This window comes from Eubalaena glacialis, chromosome 7 (genome assembly GCF_028564815.1).
Source record: "Eubalaena glacialis isolate mEubGla1 chromosome 7, mEubGla1.1.hap2.+ XY, whole genome shotgun sequence".
NCBI lineage: Eukaryota > Metazoa > Chordata > Mammalia > Artiodactyla > Balaenidae > Eubalaena > Eubalaena glacialis.
In genome coordinates this window covers 41,283,349-41,303,902 of record NC_083722.1, presented here as the reverse complement: position 1 = coordinate 41,303,902, position 20,554 = coordinate 41,283,349, and the positions used below count along the sequence as shown (strand labels likewise).

The 20,554-nt window shown below is 46.2% G+C and overlaps 2 protein-coding genes and 1 pseudogene across 3 annotated transcripts; 1 reads left to right on the top strand and 2 right to left on the bottom strand.

Annotated features, from left to right (window-relative positions):
* Positions 1 to 314: 314 nt before the first annotated feature.
* Positions 315 to 4,706, bottom strand: DAXX (death domain associated protein). Of its 2 annotated transcripts, none has more exons than XM_061195153.1 (8): positions 4,610 to 4,706; positions 3,469 to 3,727; positions 2,483 to 3,314; positions 2,144 to 2,358; positions 1,765 to 1,984; positions 1,128 to 1,602; positions 754 to 967; positions 315 to 559 (listed from the first exon to the last, which is right to left on the bottom strand). In XM_061195153.1, exons 2-8 carry the CDS (start codon positions 3,673 to 3,675, stop codon positions 500 to 502), a joined length of 2,223 nt encoding a protein of 740 aa, XP_061051136.1. In that variant the 5' UTR covers positions 3,676 to 3,727; positions 4,610 to 4,706; the 3' UTR covers positions 315 to 499. The 2 variants fall into 2 exon arrangements, with proteins under 2 accessions (XP_061051136.1, XP_061051137.1); XM_061195154.1 differs by having other exon boundaries at positions 3,469 to 3,724.
* Positions 4,707 to 7,217: 2,511 nt separating this feature from the next.
* On the bottom strand, positions 7,218 to 7,460 carry SMIM40 (small integral membrane protein 40). Its single transcript, XM_061195152.1, has one exon. The coding sequence runs from the start codon at positions 7,458 to 7,460 to the stop codon at positions 7,218 to 7,220; it is 243 nt and encodes an 80-aa protein (XP_061051135.1).
* An 873-nt stretch (positions 7,461 to 8,333) lies between these two features.
* Positions 8,334 to 11,788, top strand: LOC133095719 (THAP domain-containing protein 11-like; annotated as a pseudogene).
* The last annotated feature ends 8,766 nt before the right edge of the window (positions 11,789 to 20,554 follow it).

Genomic DNA, 20,554 nt, shown 5'->3' with positions numbered 1-20,554 from the left:
TCCTGAAACCCCGCCCCCTACCTCCGGGCCTGGATTGGCTAAATAACCTTGAGTCGGCCCGTGATTGGCCTTTTTACTGCTACCGCTCGAAGTGAGAAAGTAAAGCGCGTTCAGGAGGCTGAAGTACATTTTTTCAGCGCCTGGCAGAGGGCAAGGAGAAGGCCTGAGGGCGAGAAAAACTCCGCGAGAGGCGTGCTGAAGGCAGCTGGAAAGGACAGATCCAGGGCTATCCCGGGGGCACGGCTAACCCTGAGCCAGAGAACAGCTCGTGCCAATCACCAGCTGGTGAGAGCGGGACAAGGAAAAGACAGGGATACAATAAGAAAAGAACTTTATTGTTTATTAATGTTTCTGTGTAAAACTTAAGCTTTTTTTTTTTCTTAAAAGAAACCACCAAAAGGCGATTAGCTCAGTCCATCCCTTCCTCAGTCGTCTGCTTCCCACCGTCCTCCAAATACTATCCCAAAACATTTTGGAGGCAGGGAGGAGGGGGAGGCAGTTAATCAGAGTCTGAGAGCACGATGATCTCCTCTGGATCGCACTGTGTGGCCACACTCATCTGCAGGGGAGTGAGAGACAGAGAGTCAGAGAGGTCTGGAACACAGCGGATGAGAGGCCAAGGGAAGGACTTATCAGAGATCAAAAACTGGGGTGGGAAAAGAGAGAGAGGAGGTGATGAGTGCAGCAGACAGAGAACTCCAAACTGAACAATGAAAGAGAATGAAGTCAGGAAACACAGCCTCCCCCTCTTACCTTAAAAGTACCAGGCCTGGAGGGTTGTGATTGTGGGGTATGGGACAACCGGGCTGGAAATGGGCTACAGAGGGAGCTGGTCACCAGGCCGTGGCTAGGAGAATCCACCCTCGTGGAGGAATCGGCAACTGGAGCCATGGAAGCCAAGGGGGAAGGCGGGCTGGGCAGGGTATGTGTCTTCTTCTCATTCACTGCCCTTTGCCTTTCCACATAGCTAGAGACAGAAACATATGTGGGTGGAAGGGTATGTGGAGCCTGAGGCTGGAGGGGGAGCATCCAGTTTCTCCCTGAAGACTCCGTTCCACAGTATTCCTCTCAGAAAGCCCCCGCAGTCCCTCCTTGGCTTCCCTCTTTCTCCTCCTTATTGCTGTTACCTCTTTCCTAATGGCCCAGCTTCTGTTTGCTTCTCCTTCCGAGATTTCTTGTGGGGAGGACTGGAATCTCCCCAGGTGTGAGGAGAGACGCCTCCGTTGAAGGAAGTGGAGGTGACCATGGCTGCTCCATTCTCCAAGACAGTGGTGAAGGGGTCTTCTGATTGCTTCCTGGAAGAGGAAACGTCCCTCTCCTCAGGGGAAGGAGTAGTATCCAGGGGCAACGCTTCAATCTCTAGCTCAAAGAGCTGAGACATAGGGCTCTCTTCCTCCAGGGGCAACTCCTCGAGGTGCTCTCCACTGCTTTCAGCAACTACGCTGGAGGAGGCTGGGGGCTCTTCTGCCAGTGAAGATGGTGACACTGTGAGTCCTTTGTTTTGCTGCTCCCCCGACGACCCGCTGATCCCTTTGCGAGGTTCCAGATTCTTTTCAGTGGAGATCTGTAGTGGGGACATGGGGCTCTTATCTCCATCCTTCCCTGGAAAAGAAGAAAAGAGGGGAGGGGTAGCAAAAGAACTAGGGGAAAGAAAACTGCTGAGAGGATACTAGGAGTAAGAGGAAGAAGGGAAGGATCTCAAACAGGGGGCTCATGCCCAACAGAGTAGAGGGAACCGACGAGAAGACTGTTTCCTTGACATACCTGCTTCCTCCTCCTCCTCCTCCTCTTCATCGTCCCCCTGACCTTCCTGCATCTGTTCCAGACCCTCCTCTTCTTCGGAATCTGTGGCCTCCTCTTCTTCCTCCTCCTCATCTTCCTCTTCCTCCTCTTCATCCTCCTCCTCATCACTTTCCTCATCTTCATCATCGGTCTCAGCCTTGGAGGTGGTAGGGCACTCCTGGGATGCCATCCCACTAGGGCCCTGCAGGGGACAAAGGAGTTTCTCTAAGGAATCCCTTGCCCCAGAGGGGCTGCTTCTTGCGTTCCTTCTGCACACGCCATGATCAGTCACCACGTACTCCCTTCTGGCCAGTGCAGTGGAAGGACAAGGTCTTTCTGAAGGGTGTATTCCCTTCCATACCTCACCAGAATCCAAGGAGGCTTTCGAGGGGTCTGCAGAGTGGGAAGAGGTGGCTTGGGGGAGCCGGGCTCTTCTCTTCTGTCTCTCGCCCTCCTCGCTCTTGTCTTGCATCATTGCGTACTTGGAGATGACCTCATCCAGCCGGTTCATAGCCAAGCTCCGGTTCTCCCGCAGGCGCCGAGCCAGGGCAGGATCTGACAGTGCGGGATCAATGCCTATGTGGGAAGATATAAAGTCAGTGTACTCACCCAGAACCCTAGAAGAAGGGACTAGAGAGAGGCCCCTCCACCACACACCTGACGAATGAGGGTTACCAAGGAGCATCTCACTAATGCCTACCTGGCCTATAGTCATCTGTGAGGTGACAGCCAAAGTTGTAGATGAGATCAAGGTGGCGACGCTCCTGTAACCTGATGCCCACATCTCGGAAGGCATCCTGAGCCATGAGCTGGAGCTGCTGTCGGGGGAGGCCAAGGCTGTGCCGAGCAGCTGCCTTCTCTACGGCCCGCAGTACGTCTCCATAGTCAGGGAAGGTATCAGGCCCTGGCTTGTTGATGAGCCGCTCAATGCGCCTGTTGACCTCTGGGTAGCGGGTACCACGGTAGGGGATGCGCTGCTCTATGACCCGGCCTGTCAGTGAAGAGCAGTCTTTCAGCTCACACAGCCGCCCAAAGAGGCGGATCAGCTTACGCTTCAACTTCGCCTCCTGCAGGTAAGTGGAGTCTGGGTCATCCAATTCTGAGAGATCCAACTCCTTTTCCTGCAGCCGCCGGATCTCTGCCACGTAGAGTGCCAGCAGCTGCTCCAAGCGCTGGATCTGCCGCCGGGAACCATGGGTCCTTGGGGCCTCAGAGGCAGTGGTCTCAGCACTTGCGGGGTCCGAGGAGGGGTCTGCGGGAGGGTTATTCCCAGAGGGCTCACTAGAGGTGGTGGCAGCAGGGGCCAGGTTCAGCTTCTTCTTGGCTGAGTGGGCCTTGAGAACAGTGCAGAGCTCATTAATGTAGACATAGAGCTTAGCTGGCCGGCTCTGGGCCCGAGAGAGGACCCGGGAGAGGATGTTGCAGAACTCCGCCGAGGCCAAAAACAGAGAGTGAGCCCGCTGCTGCCGGTAATAGAGGAACGGGACCACCTCAGGGTGGTCCGCCGTCTGCGTCTTACACAGTTCAAGGAACTGGAAGGTTCAGGAGAAAAAGGGAGGGGGAAAGAAACAAGGGATGGGATTGAGAGAAAGAAGGCGAGGTGGGGTTAGTGGGGAAGAAAGGACAGGAGAGCCAGTCAGCCATCCCCCTCCCTGGGGTACAAGAATCTTCTCCCCTAAAGCTCACCTCTTCAAACAGCTTCTCATTCTCCAACTTGTAGCATTTCTTGCCGCCCGAACTACTGCTTCCTCCAGCCCCGTGGGGCTGGGAGGAGCCAGGGGCTTCTGCCCTGGGTGAGGCCGGATTTGGGGGTGGGTGGGAGGGCCCTGGCAGAGCAGCTGCTTCATCTTCGTCATCATCATCCAGCACGATGATGCTGTTAGCGGTGGCCATGGGGGATCAAATCCCCCGGAGGGAGGAAGTGTTGGGGATTTCGTAATTCCTGCTGGAAGGGGATGGGGCCTCAGACAGAGCCCCTCCAGCATAGCCCCATCCCTTCATCTCACACATTTTCCAGTCTTCTTGGGTTTCAAAATACCCAGCCATGCCCAACAGTGTCCTCACTGCCTATTTTCAGCAACCATTAGTACCATGTTTTCTGGGCCCTTTACTATGGGAGCCCCAAACCATCTGAAAACCTTAAGTCCCACCCCCAGCTCCACCCCTCACGTCGATATCCGGTCTTTCAGTTGCATTTCCCCACTATTTCTCATAGTTGGCAAGTTGATTCTTCCTCTCAACCCCTCACATTGCACTCCAGATTTCCTTGACATGCCCTCGAACAGATACCACACCCCCGCTGGCACCACCTCAGGTGTTTTCCCCTTTCGCTCTCACACACATCAAATCCACACCTTCACTCCATCCTGAAGGGTCACCCCAACTCTGAGACTCTCTTAGGCGAAGGAAGTTCCCTCCCAACAATCCATTTCCCTTTCTCCTACTTTAATTATCTCCATATTCCACCCTCTGATAGCTCTCCTCAACCCGGGGCGTTAGGTTGGAGATATTTCACCTCAAGTCCCCTCCCTCTCACCCCACCCTAATTTTCCCCATTCTCTTTCTGGGACCTGTAACCGATCGTGAGCCCCACACTGGGCTCTCCTGATTCCACTCAGATTCCAGCCCTGAGTCCGGTCCTTCCCCTAGATGAGCTTCCCGCCAAGTCCCCCTCCCCCAGTTCAGCCCCCGGCCGCCCCACTCTCCTTCAGGGATAGGAAGGAAGGTACCACAGCTTGCCCCTCAGACTCAGCGCCCGGAACCCCCCAGTACCTCTCCCTCGACATTCCCGCCCCCGCCTTCGCTCCCTGCACCGTCCGGCCCCCACCTCAGAAACGGTCTCTCGAGAAGACCCTCGCCGCTGATCTCAGAACCTCGCATGGTTCCCTCCGTCTTCCTTCCCCCTCCCACCGCAGGCCCTACTCCGGACCGGAAGCCGCGGAGTTTCCGCCTACAGGCACCTGGGCGCGGCCATATTGTCGTACGGAATCTAGCCCCCCCGCCCCCCGTGGCCGGAAGTGACGGCGGACCCGCCGCGCGAGGGCTTCCAATGCCGCCCACATAGTCTGCGGCTCCCTTCCCCCTGACCTGCAGGCGGCAGAATTGTCCCCTCCGGGCGTCCCAAGTACCTGGAGGCCGCCATTTTGCCGTACGGCGCTGGCTACCCCCGGATTGGGGCGCGCCGCCAGTGGAGCTCTTTTCATCCGGTGCTTCTGCGACTCCGCCAATCAGAAACTTCCCGCATCCCGGCCCAACCGCCGGCGAGTCGCGTGCCGGGAGGACTGAGCCACCTTTCCAAGTAGGGGGGGGGGGGGAACGGAACAGGGCAGCTGAGGAATTGGCCCTCCAAGGCTGCACAAGGATGCACGGAAAGGCGGGAATCTCTTAAGAGGGAAATAAAACCTTTTCCATCCACTGGGCTATTGACAAGCCTTCTGGCGCTGCTTTCCTACCTGCCAGGTACCAGTTTCCACGGCTTAATCGACTGCGCCTGTCATTCCTTTCTATGGGCTGCGCGCTCCCTTGTCGCTGTCCAGAAGCTACTTCTACATCCAGTTGCATACATCTCCCAATCGTGAAGTCATAACACATGCATACAAATGAGCACAACACGCTGTACAAATGTGTTATTATTACTGCTATTGTTGTTGGTTTGCTTTTCAAGCTCCACCACAGAACTAATGACCAACCAAGTAGGTGGGACCTGGGTGGTTCTCCTTCCTTTTCTGGAGGGGATTCCCGAGGCGCAGGCGCTGATGACCAGGAGGCTGTGCTTTGTCCAGGCGCTCCAGGGCCTGAGGACGGGCGATGTGGGGAGGGGTTTCTGAGAAGAATCTGCAAATTGCCGCTGTGAGTGCTGTGAGACGAAATGAGGCTCGTAAAATACCTCGAGTCTCTCTCGTCCTCTTCCTCTGAGAGAGCTGATGAAAGAAGGAAGAGAGAAGAAACCGACTTTGACGCCCGCCTCGCCCGCCACCCCCCCCCCACCCCCGCCACACACAACTAACCCAGATTTAGGGAAGCTGGAGGGACTCGTGGAGGCAGAGCTGGGTCCAGAGGTGAGCTTCTGGGGAAACCGCAAATGTTAACACGGTTCCAACTGCTGAGTTTCCCACCTCCTGCATCCTTGCAAATTCCACAGATGGTGAGCATCTTGCCACTTTCTGGGATCACAGACCCTTACATCCCCAAGCCCTCAGAGTCCCAGAAGCTCAAAATCTCCCTTCCATTAAAGAATCCCACACCACTTCTCTCCAGTCGTCTAAGCCTATAGTCTTCAAATGGGGGACATGAAGACTTGCCCAAGGGTACTCGGATTTGGGAGATATAAGGGACTTAATTTCCAGATTCTCAATTTTCCCAAAATTTGTTTTCCTCAGTAAATTCCTGCAGTAGAGCTTCTCCTTCTTCCTTTTCTCTTTTACAATAGACTTTCTCCCTCTTTAAAAAAAAAAAAAGGATATTGTAGCTCTCAATCATGAAATCTCCTGGGGATAATGTTACCTTGTTTTTTGTTTGTTTTTTGGTTTTGTTTGTTTGTGTTTGTTTTTGTTTTGACCACTGGACTGCCAGGGAATTCCCTTACCTTGTCTTAAATAAAGAGACATGTAACCTATTTCTTTCAAGGCACCATAAGCACCACCTCGTCTATCTCATTTAAAATGTACTTTTAGGTAGTTCCCTGGCAGTCCAGTGGTTAGGACTCTGTGCTGCCAAGCAGGGTGCCGGGGTTTGACCCCTGGTCAGGGAACTAAGATCCTGCAAGCTGAAACATAGAAAAAAATGTACCTTTAATATTAACAACTATGAAAATGTGTACAATCTTTATGCTATTTAATCAGTTCTGCTCACATAATTGTAATGATAACCCAGAAGAAATTTTTCTAAAAAACTAGAGTCTTATGGTCACAAGAAAAAAAAATATTTTTCATCTCAATTAATATATATGTTTATGTAGGAAAGAGTGATAGATTGGTCAAAAAAAGACTTTCAAGTATAAAAGCATAAAATTGTCTGTGGAGAAGTAGAATGGTAGTAGGAGTTCTAGGAGAAAAGAGAATGATGGAAGAAGAAAGGAAGGATTCCCAATTATATTTTTAAACGAGTGGTGGTGAATATCAAGTCACTCTGATATTTCAACTCCCCTGGACACACAAAAGATGGATTTAATTGTTTTATTTTAAAATGTGAATATTTTTTGTATGCCAGGAATTACATCCTTGAAACAATGTTCATGTATGATGAAAAGTTTTAGGTGCTTACTTAAAAATACTTGAGGAGTATAAACTTTTTCAAAATTAATTCCCGGAGTATAGGTGCAGAAATTTTAAGATAGCTGCTCTCAGCTCTCCAAGTGTCCCTCCAAAGCCCCCATTTCCCCCTTTCTCCCCTCTCACCTCCGTGGCAGGGAAAGAGGACGTTTATAGGAAAGGCGGTCACAGTTCCAGCTCCTCCTCCATCTGAGGTGTTCTCAGGAGCCAGTCCCCAAACTTTGCCCATGGTAACAGCCACAGCAGCTTATAAACAGCCTCCAGCGTCAGTAGTGTCAGGACGAGGACCAGGAAGATGAAGAAGGCCTTGTCCATGGCCTGCCGCAGGGGACCCCTGGGAGGAGAGGGCCTCCGGGCAAACGTCAGGAACACATCCTCCTCGTCCACATCACCCTCCTCCTCAGCCATCCTAACCCACGGTGTGACAGCTGGCTGGAGCACGGAGGCTGGGATGGAAGCCCTTACTCAGCCTTGCCAGGATTAAGGGGCGTGGTGTCGGCAAGTCCTGCACCTGCCGAGCTTGACCCTAATTCCCCCAACCAAGAGAAAGAAAGGAGAGGAGGGCCTCTGAGCCTTTGGAACAGTCAATGCAATGTGAATGGTCTGGATTAAACAATTCCTAAAGTCTGTCCAGCTTTACCGTTTTATAATTCTGTGTTTCGGAAGCTGAAGGCCCAACAGAGACATGCCTGCTGGAGCTGCCCAAGTCATTCTGGGCCTCTAAGCTTAAGGCTCAAGGTCTTGGGCCCCTACAGACAGAGTGAGCAAGTGGACCTAGTATGCTACTGTGAGCCGCTCTCAGTCAAGCACCTAAGGCCCTTTTCAGCTTTACATTGGGTGGTTGGGGGTGGGTGGGTGGGTGGTGGGGACACGCCTAACCTAGGTGGGGTTGGGGGCGGGGCAAGCAGCGGCGGCTACAGTCCGCGCAGCCGCGTAGTTCTTCCCCAGGTCTGCGGGCCCCCGAGGTTGCGGCGCTGAAACCCCGCACTCTCGCTTAGTGACTTCGAAGACGATTATATCAATCATTGGACGGCAGGAGCCAGGGCGGAGGTTTATAAAAAGAGAAAGAACATGATTGGCCAGCGGTGCGAAGGAGAATGATTGGGACTTAACTATTGGGGCAATAATAAGGAAGAGCGAGCTTGTGCGCGAGGGGCATGGTGTGAGAGTAGCTGGTGGGAAATGTCCAAGAGGCTGTCTTGTGGCACGGGTTGAAGGCCTTTTCTTGAGCCTGTTCCCCAGGCACTGGCCTGAAAGTTCATGAGGGAAATCGAAGTCCATATGGAGACCGGCCCACACCCGCCCCGTAGGTGGTGGTTGGGGGGTGGAGTGTGGACAGCGGAGGAAAGGGTCCATAGTGAACCTCATATCTGGAGCCTCTATGGTCTCTTACCTAAACTCCAGTTTGATCTTAATAAGAAGACATTGTTTTCTTGGGAAGAACTTGTTTACCCCCAAATGGTACAAAGGATGTCACAGGTTTTTTGTTGTTGTTTTTTAAATATTTATTTATTTTGGCTGCGCTGGGTCGTAGTTGTGGCATGCTGACTTCGTTGAGGCATACATGCGGGATCTAGTTCCCGACCAGGGATGGTACAGTGCCCCCTGCATTGGGAGCGTGGAGTCTTACCCACTGGACCACCAGGGAAGTCACAGTTTTGTTTAGAGTCAACTCGTATTATCGTTTGCTACCGCCACAGGAGGTCATTACGAGTCAAAAAAAAAAACTGGATCAGGGTGCAAACTAATCATTTATTAGTTGTGTTAATTAAACAAGGAGGCCATCAGACTGAGGGGCTCTAATGTCATGGCGGCCTACTTAAGCAAGCCAAAATCTAAACCTGTAAATGCCTCAAGGTCATGTAATCAAGATGCCACGGGAGGGAATTCCCTGGCAGTCCAGTGGTTAGGACTCAGCACTTCCACTCCAGGGGGCACAGGTTCGATCCCTGTTTGGGGAACTAAGATCCTGCATGCTGGGAGGCACAGGCAAAACAAAAACAAAACAAAACAAAAAAACACTAAAGGACAACCAATCACACACAGCCAACTAGGCTAAGCTATAGCCAATCAAATAATTTCCTTTCTCTGTTTCCACACTTTCTCCATTTAAGTTTTTCCTCTGGCTGAGGTCTGAGGAGCACTCATAACCACTTCTGGTTTGGCACGGCCCCATTTGAATGCATTTTTTGCTCAAATAAACTTAAAATTTTAACATGCCTCAGTTTACATTTAACAGTTGTGTGATGGGGACCTTGGGCCAGTCACCTGACCCTTCTTTACTTTTTTTATAAAATTGAAAAAGTCTTGCCTCACAAAGTGGTCAGGAGGGACAAACGAAATAAGATTTTTTTTTTTTGTAAATTATGAAGTGCTGTGTAAACATAATGTATTAATTTCTGATACCCTCACTATGTCTCAGGCAAGTTTGCAATAAAGCCACCCAAACATCTTTATCATCTCCTTATAGTTCCTTCCCCATGGTAGGTTCAGCACTAAGATCTTGTGTAATACATAAACTCAGCACTTCATTGAATTTTAAAAAAATTTTGAAGTAATTTCAAACTTACAGAAAACACTTAAGAACAGTATCGGGAACTCTGGTATCCTTTTCACCCTGATTCCCCATTTGTCAACATTTGGTTATATTTGCTTATTTCTCTCAACCCCAATATAACCATCTATTATGGGTTGAATTGTGTCCCTTCAAAATTCAAATAGTGAAGCTCTAACTCCCAGTACCTCAGAGTATGACCTTATTTGGAAATAGGGTTGTTGCAGATGTAATTGGTTAAAATAAAATGAGGTCATACTGCAGTAGGGTGGACCCTTAATCCAATATGACTGATGTCCTTATAAAAAGGAGAAATTTGGACACAGACCAGCATACGTCATGTCCAGACCAGAACATCACGTCCATACCAGCATACGTCAAGACCAGAATGTCATGTGAATGTGAAGGCAGAGTTAGGGTTGATGTGTCTACAAGCCAAGGAACGCCAAAGATTGCCAGCAAACCACCAGAATCTAGGGGAGAGGCATGGACTAGACTTCTGTCACAGCCCTCAGAGAGAACCAACCCTGCTGACTCTTTGATTTCTGACTTCTAGCCTTCAGAACTGTAAGAAAATAAATTTCTACTGTTTAAGCCTCCCCGTTTGTGGTACTTTGTTATGGCAGCCCTAGCAAACAAATACACCATCCTAATCAGGAAATCAACACCACTATCCAATTATAGGTACAATTCAGATTTCATCAGCTGTCCCACTAATGCCTCTGTCCTTTTTGGTCCAGGATCGCAGATCGCATTTGGTAGTCACATATCTGCAGACTCCTTCAATGTGGGCAGTTCGTCTGTCTTTCTCTTTCATGAATCAGTTTTAAAGAGTACAGGGTTTTCATTTCTGTACAATGTCTCTCCAACCTAAGTGCATGTTGGGGCAAGAGGGAAACGATGTGGCCTTTGTGTATCACATCAGAAGTTGCTGGAGGCAAACCATCTCACTCCTGATGCTGCCAAACCAGTCTGGCAGGTTTTCCACGTAAAGCCATAACTGTCCCTTTGTAATTCCTAAGTATCTGGCACAGCACCAAATCTCCACCTACCTGCCTTAGCATCCCTTTATGACTCTCATCGGAATAAGCATGATGATGTTTATTTTTATTTTTAAAATTTATTTATTTATTTATTTATTTTTGGCTGTGTTGGGTCTTCGTTGCTGTGTGCGGGCTTTCTCTAGTTGCGGTGAGCGGGGGCTACTCTTCGTTGTGGCTTCTCATTGTCGTGGCTTCTCTTGTGGAGCACGGGCTCTATGAGTGCAGGCTTCAGTAGTTGTGGCACGTGGGCTCAATAGCTGTGGCTTGTGGGCTCTAGAGCTCAGGCTCAGTAGTTGTGGTGCACGGGCTTAGTTGCTCCGCGGCATGTGGAATCTTCCCGGGCCAGGGCTCGAACCCGTGTCCCTTGCATTGGCAGGCAGATTCTTAACCACTGCGCCACCAGGGAAACCCGATGATGTTTATTAAATGGTGATTTTTTTTTTTTTTACTCCGTCATTTCTTCTTCAGTTTTCAGTCAACAATCGACTATAGAAGAACATTTCTTTCTCCCTCATTTATTCATTTATTTATTTATATCATATGGACTCATGGATTCCTATTTTATTCAATAACTTGTAATCCATTACTACCATATTTATTTATATTGCCTGGACCCATGCATTTCTATTTTATTTAATTAATTGTAGTCAGTTACTATCATCATTAATTTCATGCGCAAATTATCCCAAATTTGGGAGGCGCCGGACTCTGGGATCCGTGCCGCCTGGCGCCCACCATTCCCACAGGAGAAGATGGGAAGCCCGTGGGCTTGGTGGCGCAAGTGCAGTTCACAGGCCACAGCCGCAGCAGCTGCAGCATCGGAGCTAGAGGCTGCTACAGCAGGACTGGAGGCCACAGAGTGCCCCAAGGGCCCCCAGCTGGTGGGGGGCGGGGAGGGGGTGAGGGCTTCCCTGATACTGGCTCGGACCACTCTACTTGTCGTCAGGCACCACGGAGGAGGAGCTCCTGCGCAAGCTGGACGAGCAGCTGGACATCCTGGCGCTGATGGAGGTGAAGATGAAGGAGATGAAGGGCAGCATCCTCACCTGTGTCTCACCGAGGCCAAGCTCCGTGAAGAACTCCTCGAGAGGGATCGGCTGCTGGCTATGGCTGTCATCCGAAAAAAACACAGGATGTGAACGAGTCCCATTTCGCCCTTCGGGACTCCCAGACACCTAGCAGCTTAGTGGGGACCTTAGGCCGCCGCTGTTGAACTCCCTCATACTCCTGGGGCACTGGTTGACAGTACTGAGGCTTAGGGCAGTTAGACTCTTGCTGGTGACCTGGCACCCTCTCTTGTTTCCTCCTGAAGCAAGGTCCTGAAGTCTGGGATCTCAGACTCTGCACTGGTGACACCAGCAATTATGACTTTGTCTACCCCTCCCCAGCTTCACCCCCACCCCCAAATTTACGTTGCAGGTTCTGGTGAAGCAGAGGCTTCAGAACCATTGAACTTGAAACTTATCCCCTATGGATGCAGGCAGGATGCCCAAGGACTATGGGTTTGGGAAGACAACACCTGGAGTTTGGCCAGCAATCAGAACTCTTCCACGTGTAGTGATAAGAGATCCAAGTAACATCAGTTCTACTTTTTGTGCTTTTCCTTCCCACATGCAGCCTGTGCTTCTGATAGGGACTGGCAGATCTGTGCCTCTCCCTCCTAGGACCTCCCTCCCAGGAGGCCATCTACAAGGCCATCTATGGGATCTCAGTGGAGATCCAGCTTGCCAAGGACTTAAGTCTATGCTGTTATGTTTGCTACAAATTCTATTTTCTGTACAATTAGTCAGATTAAAGTTTTCACTATGTTTGTTTGGCAAAATGAATTAAACAGAAAGTAAGGTTAAAAAAAATTATCCCAAATTTGGCAAATGAGAAAGTGCTTCAAGTTGTTTCCTGTGTCCTTTTGCAATGTCTACAACATTATTTGATCATTTCCTTACTTTCTGGTACAAGAGGTAATTCAGGCTCAATTTGTACTTTTCCTGACTTAGCCCAGGAATCAACCATTTCTTCAAGAGGCTCTGGCTTCTTTTTTTTTTTTTTTTAATAAATTTATTTTATTTATGGCTGCGTTGGGTCTTCGTTGCTGTGTGTGGGCTTTCTCTAGTTGCGGTGAGCGGGGGCTACTCTTCATTGCAGTGCGTGGGCTTCTCATTGCGGTGGCTTCTCTTGTTGCGGAGCACAGGCTCTATGCTTCAGTAGTTGTGGCTCGAGGGTTCTAGAGCGCAGGCTCAGTAGTTGTGGCTCACGGGCTTAGTTGCTCCACGCATGTGGGATCTTCCCGGATCAGGGCTCAAACCGGTGTCTCCTGCATTGGCAGGCGGATTCTTAACCACTGTGCCACCAGGGAAGCCCTCTCTGGCTTCTTTTTTTTTTTTTTTTAAACATCTTTATTGAAGTATAATTGCTTTACAATGGTGTGTTAGCTTCTGCTTTATAACAAAGTGAATCAGTTTTACATATACATATGTTCCCATATCTCTTCCCTCTTGCATCTCCCTCCCTCCCACCCTCCCTATCCCACCCCTCTAGGTGGTCACAAAGCACCGAGCTGATCTCCCTGTGCTATGCGGCTGCTTCCCACTAGCTATCTATTTTACATTTGGTAGTGTATATATGTCCATGACACTCTCTCACCCTGTCACATCTCACCCCTCCCCCTCCCCATATCCTCAAGTCCATTCTCTAGTAGGTCTGTGTCTTTATTCCCATCTTGCCACTAGGTTCTTCATGACCTTTTTTTTTTTTTTTCCTTAGATTCCATATATATGTGTTAGCATACTGTATTTCTTTTTCTCTTTCTGACTTACTTCACTCTGTATGACAGACTCTAACTCCATCCACCTCATTACAAACACCTCCATTTCATTTCTTTTTATGGCTGAGTAATATTCCATTGTATATATGTGCCACATCTTCTTTATCCATTCATCCGATGATGGACACCTAGGTTGCTTCCATGTCCTGGCTATTGTAAACAAAGCTGCAATGAATATTTTGGTACATGACTCTTTCTGAATTATGGTTTTCTCAGGGTATATGCCCAGTAGTGGGATTGCTGGGTCATATGGTAGTTCTATTTTTAGTTTTTTAAGGAACCTCCATACTGTTCTCCATAGTGGCTGTATCAATTTACATTCCCACCAACAGTGCAAGAGTGTTCCCTTTTCTCCACACCCTCTCCAGCATTTGTTGTTTCTAGATTTTTTGATGATGGCCATTCTGACCGGTGTGAGATGATACCTCATTGTAGTTTTGATTTGCATTTCTCTAATGATTAATGATGTTGAGCATTCTTTCATGTGTCTGTTGGCAATCTGTATATCTTCTTTGGAGAAATGTCTATTTAGGTCTTCTGCCCATTTTTGGATTGGGTTGTTTGTTTTTTTGTTATTGAGCTGCATGAGCTGCTTGTAAATCTTGGAGATTAATCCTTTGTCAGTTGCTTCATTTGCAAATATTTTCTCCCATTCTGAGGGTTGTCTTTTGGTCTTGTTTATGGTTTCCTTTGCTGTGCAAAAGCTTTTAAGTTTCATTAGGTCCCATTTGTTTATTTGTGTTTTTATTTCCATTTCTCTAGGACCTGGGTCAAAAAGGATCTTGCTGTGATTTATGTCATAGAGTGTTCTGCCTATGTTTTCCTCTAAGAGTTTGATAGTGTCTGGCCTTACACTTAGGTCTTTAATCCATTTTGAGTTTATTTTTGTGTATGGTGTCAGGGAGTGTTCTAATTTCATACTTTTACATGTACCTGTCCAATTTTCCCAGCACCACTTATTGAAGAGGCTGTCTTTTCTCCACTGTATATGCTTGCCTCCTTTATCAAAAATAAGGTGACCATATGTGCGTGGGCTTATCTCTGGGCTTTCTATCCTGTTCCATTGATCTATATTTCTGTTTTTGTGCCAGTACCAAACTGTCTTGATTACTGTAGCTTTGTAATATAGTCTGAAGTCAGGGAGCCTGATTCCTCCAGCTCCATTTTTCGTTCTCAAGATTGCTTTGGCTATTCGGGGTCTTTTGTGTTTCCATACAAATTGTGAAATTTTTTGTTCTAGTTCTGTGAAAAATGCCAGTGGTAGTTTGATAGGGATTGCATTGAATCTGTAGATTGCTTTGGGTAGCAGAGTCATTTTCACAATGTTGATTCTTCCAATCCAAGAACATGGTATATCTCTCCATCTGTTTGTATCATCTTTAATTTCTTTCATCAGTGTCCTATAATTTTCTGCATACAGGTCTTTTGTCTCCTTAGGTAGGTTTATTCCTAGATATTTTATTCTTTTTGTTGCAATGGTAAACGGGAGTGTTTTCTTAATTTCACTTTCAGATTTTTCATCATTAGTATACAGGAATGCAAGAGATTTCTGTGCATTAATTTTGTATCCTGCTACTTTACCAAATTCATTGATTAGCTCTAGTAGTTTTCTGGTAGCATCTTTTGGATTCTCTATGTATAGTATCATGTCATCTGCAAACAGTGACAGCTTTACTTCTTCTTTTCCGATTTGGATTCCTTTTATTTCTTTTTCTTCTCTGATTGCTGTGGCTAACACTTCCAAAACTATGTTGAACAATAGTGGTGAGAGTGGGCAACCTTGTCTTGTTCCTGATCTTAGTGGAAATGGTTTCAGTTTTTCACCATTGAGGACAATGTTGGCTGTGGGTTTGTCATATACGGCCTTTATTATGTTGAGGAAAGTTCCCTCTATGCCTACTTTCTGCAGGACTTTTATCATAAATGGGTGTTGAATTTTGTCGAAAGCTTTCTCTGCATCTATGGAGATGATCATATGGTTTTTCTCCTTCAATTTGTTAATATGATGTATCACGTTGATTGATTTGCGTATATTGAAGAATCCTTGCATTCCTGGAATAAACCCCACTTGATCATGGTGTATAATCCTTTTAATGTGCTGTTGGATTCTGTTTGCTAGTATTTTGTTGAGGATTTTTGCATCTATGTTCATCAGTGATATTGGCCTGTAGTTTTCTTTCTTTGTGACATCTTTGTCTGGTTTTGGTATCAGGGTGATGGTGGCCTCGTAGAATGAGTTGGGGAGTGTTCCTCCCTCTGCAATATTTTGGAAGAGTTTGAGAAGGATAGGTGTTAGCTCTTCTCTAAATGTTTGATAGAATTCGCCTGTGAAGCCATCTGGTCCTGGGCTTTTGTGTGTTGGAAGATTTTTAATCACAGTTTCAATTTCAGTGCTTGTGATTGGTCTGTTCATATTTTCTATTTCTTCCTGGTTCAGTCTTGGCAGGTTGTGCATTTCTAAGAATCTGTCCATTTCTTCCAGGTTGTCCATTTTATTGGCATAGAGTTGCTTGTAGTAATCTCTCATGATCGTTTGTATTTCTGCAGTGTCAGTGGTTACTTCTCCTTTTTCATTTCTAATTCTATTAATTTGAGTCTTCTCCCTTTTTCTCTTGATGAGTCTGGCTAATGGTTTATCAATTTTGTTTATCTTCTCAAAGAACCAGCTTTTAGTTTCATTGATTTTTGCTATTGTTTCCTTCATTTCTTTTTCATTTATTTCTGATCTGATCTTTATGATTTCTTTCCTTCTGCTAGCTTTGGGGTTTTTTTGTTCTTCTTTCTCTAATTGCTTTAGGTGTAAGGTTAGGTTGTTTATTCGAGATGTTTCCTGTTTCTTGAGGTAGGCTTGTATTGCTATAAACTTCCCTCTTAGAACTGCTTTTGCTGCATCCCATAGGTTTTGGATCGTTGTGTCTCCATTGTCATTTGTTTCTAGGTATTTTTTGATTTCCCCTTTGATTTCTTCAGTGATCACTTCGTTATTAAGTAGTGTATTGTGTAGCCTCCATGTGTTTGTATTTTTTACAGATCTTTTCCTGTAATTGATATCTAGTCTCATAGCGTTGTGGTCGGAAAAGATACTTGATACGATTTCAATTTTTTTAAATTTACCAAGGCTTGATTTGTGACCCAAGATATGATCTATCCTGGAGAATGTTCCATGAGCACTTGAGAAAAATGTGTATTCTGTTGTTTTTGGGTGGAATGTCCTATAAATATCAAGTAAGTCCATCTTGTTTAATGTATCATTTAAAGCTTGTGTTTCCTTATTTATTTTCATTTTGGATGATCTGTCCATTGGTGAAAGTGGGGTGTTAAAGTCCCCTACTATGATTGTGTTACTGTCGATTTCCCCTTTTATGGCTGTTAGTATTTGCCTTATGTATTGAGGTGCTCCTATGTTGGGTGCATAAATATTTACAATTGTTATACCTTCCTCTTGGATCGATCCCTTGATCATTATATAGTGTCCTTCTTTGTCTCTTGTAATAGTCTTTATTTTAAAGTCTATTTTGTCGGATATGAGAATTGCTACTCCAGCTTTCTTTTGATTTCCATTTGCATGGAATATCTTTTTCCATCCCCTCACTTTCAGTCTGTATGTGTCTCTAGGTCTGAAGTGGGTCTCTTGTAGACAGCATATATATGGGTCTTGTTTTTGTATCCATTCAGCCAGTCTGTGTCTTTTGGTGGGAGCATTTAATCCATTTACATTTAAGGTAATTATCGATATGTATGTTCCTATTCCCATTTTCTTAAATGTTTTGGGTTTGTTATTGTAGGTGTTTTCCTTCTCTTGTGTTTCTTGCCTAGAGAAGTTCCTTTAGCATTTGTTGTAAAGCTGGTTTGGTGGTGCTGAACTCTCTCAGCTTTTGCTTGTCTGTAAAGGTTTTAATTTCTCCATCAAATCTGAATGAGATCCTTGCTGGGTAGAGTAATCTTGGTTGTAGGTTTTTCTCCTTCATCACTTTAAGTATATCCTGCCACTCCCTTCTGGCTTGTAGAGTTTCTGCTGAAAGATCAGCTGTTAACCTTATGGGGATGCCCTTGTGTGTTATTTGTTGTTTTTCCCTTGCTGCTTTTAATATGTTTTCTTTATATTTAATTTTTGAGAGTTTGATTAATATGTGTCTTGGTGTGTTTCTCCTTGGATTTATCCTGTATGGGACTCTCTGTGCTTCCAGGACTTGATTAACTATTTCCTTTCCCATATTAGGGAAGTTTTCAACTATAATCTCTTCAAATATTTTCTCAGTCCCTTTCTTTTTCTCTTCTTCTTCTGGGACCCCTATAATTCGAATGTTGGTGCGTTTAATGTTGTCCCAGAGGTCTCTGAGACTGTCCTCAGTTCTTTTCATTCTTTTTTCTTTATTCTGCTCTGCAGTAGTTATTTCCACCATTTTATCTTCCAGGTCACTTATCCGTTCTTCTGCCTCAGTTATTCTGCTATTGATCCCATCTAGAGTATTTTTAATTTCATTTATTGTGCTTTTCATCGTTGCTTGGTTCCTCTTTAGTTCTTCTACGTCCTTGTTAAATGTTTCTTGCATTTTGTCTATTCTATTCCCAAGATTTTGGATCATCCTTACTATCATTATTCTGAATTCTTTTTCAGGTAGACTACCTATTTCCTCTTCATTTGTTAGGTCTGGTGTGTTTTGACCCTGCTCCTTCATCTGCTGTGTGTTTTTCTGTCTTCTCATTTTGCTTATCTTACTGTGTTTGGGGTCTCCTTTTCACAGGCTGCAGGTTCGTAGTTCCCGTTGTTTTTGGTATCTGTCCCCAGTGGCTAAGGTTGGTTCAGTGGGTTGTGTAGGTTTCCTGGTGGAGGGAACTAGTGCCTGTGTTCTGGTGGATGAGGCTGGATGTTGTCTTTCTGGTGGGCTCGTCCACGTCTGGTGGTGTGTTTTGGGGTGTCGGTGGCCTTATTATGATTCTAGGCAGCCTCTCTGTTAATGGATGGGGCTGTGTTCCTGTCTTGCTAGTTGTTTGGCATAGGGTGTCCAGCACTGTAGCTTGCTGGTCGTTGAGTGAAGCTGGGTCTTGATGTTGAGATGGAGATCTCTGAGAGATTTTCGCCGTTTGGTATTACGTGGAGCTGGGAGGTCTCTTGTGGACCAGTGTCCTGAAGTTGGCTCTCCCACCTCAGAGGCACAGCCCTGATGCCTGGCTGGAGCACCAAGAGCCTTTCATCCACACGGCTCAGACTTTTGGGGGGTCTGACGTCTTCTGCCAGCGTTCAGTGGGTGTTCTGTAGGAGCAGTTCCACGTGTAGATGTATTTCTCATGTATCTGTGGAGAGGAAGGTGATCTCCGCGTCTTACTCTTCCGCCATCTTGCCCCTCCCCTGGCTTCTTTTAACAAAGGATAGTATTTGGAAACCAAGATCTGGGTGCCAGATATCTTCATTGCTACTATGATGCCATTGTTCCTAGGCCTTCTCAGCAAATAGAGCTAGGAAATATATGAATGTATATATGTATACACATACATACATACACACACACACCTAACATACCACCCCAAAACGTGGTGTAAAACAACCATTTTATTATGCTCATGGAATACTGTGTCAGAAAGAACACAGTAAGGATGGCTTGTCTTTGCTCAGTGATGTCTGGGTCCTTATCTGGGGAGACTTAAAGGCTGAGGGTGACTTAACCACTGAGAGCTGGGATCATCTGGAGGCATCTTCTGTCACATGTCTGGCAGTTGATGCTAGCTGTCAGCTGGCTCTCTGCTGGGGATGTTGGCCAGAACACCTACACTTGTCCTCTCCATGTAGCATGAGCTTTTTCACAGCCTGGCAACGTTGAGGTAGTTAAAATTCTTACATGGCACTCATGGCTCCAAAAGCATGTTGAAATGAGTAAGGCAGAAGCTGTATAATCTTTTCTGAGCTAGCCTCAGAAATCATGCAGTATGACTTCTGCTGCATTCTGTTGGTTATAAGACAGTTACAAACATGTTTAGATTTAAGGGGAGGAGGTATGGACCTCATAACCCAATTCTTTTTAAAAATTATTTTATTGAAGTATAGTTGATTTACAAAGTTGTGTTAATTTCTGCTGTATAGCAAATTGATTCAGTTATACATATATATATACTCTTTTTCATATTCTTTTCCATTATGGTTTATCACAGGATATTGAATATAGTTCCCTGTGCTATACAGTAGGACCTTGTTGTTTATCCATCCTATGTATAATAGTTTGCATCTGCTCATCCCAAACTCCCAATCCTCCCCTCCCCCACCCCCCATCCTTGGCAACCACAAGTCTGTTCTCTATGTGAGTCTATAAACCAACCTCTTGACAGAAGAAATGGAAAGAGTTCAAGACAAGGTAGTAGATGAGAAAGACAACAAGAGTACAGCCAGTCCTTTCAAAGAATGTTGCCTTAAAGGGAAGGAAAGAAATGCAGCATAATGTAGAAAGAAATGTGGGCTCAGAGGAAGGATATTTAAAATGGGCATATTTTGGTATTTTTATATGCTGATAGGAATGACAGAGTAGACAGGGACAGGGACCAGGGAGTGCAATTGTAGGAGTGATGCTCTTGGCTGAGAAGGACTGTGATTCAGTGCACTAGTGGAGGGGGTGACCCTAGATAGACACATTTGTGATGCCTGGAGGGAGACAGAATCTAAGGGCAGAAATGTAGGAGAAGGTGGGAAGTGGAAAAAGAAGTTCTTTTCTGTTGTCCCTGGTTTTCAGTGAACTAGGAAGTAATGTCATCAGCTGGGCATGAGGGAGTTGATTTGAGGAGAGAAAAGGAGGTGCCCCAGGGCAAGAATAAAAATGGAGGCTCACATATCATAGGTCTAAATTTTTTAAAGTTAATCATCAAGCTAATAAACTGTTAGGTATGTTCTTTACTCTTACTTTGCCAAGTCTACTTTCATAACAACAGAAGAATGTGTGTAAAGCAACACAGTTGAAAAACTATCAAAATGACTACATTTAATTATTATCGCATGTATCTAGGTATTCTTTTGGTGGACCAGATATGGCTGGATGAGTAACAAAATAAAGATGTGCATTACTGGAGAAAGAATAGTCTCTTCAATAAATGATGCTGG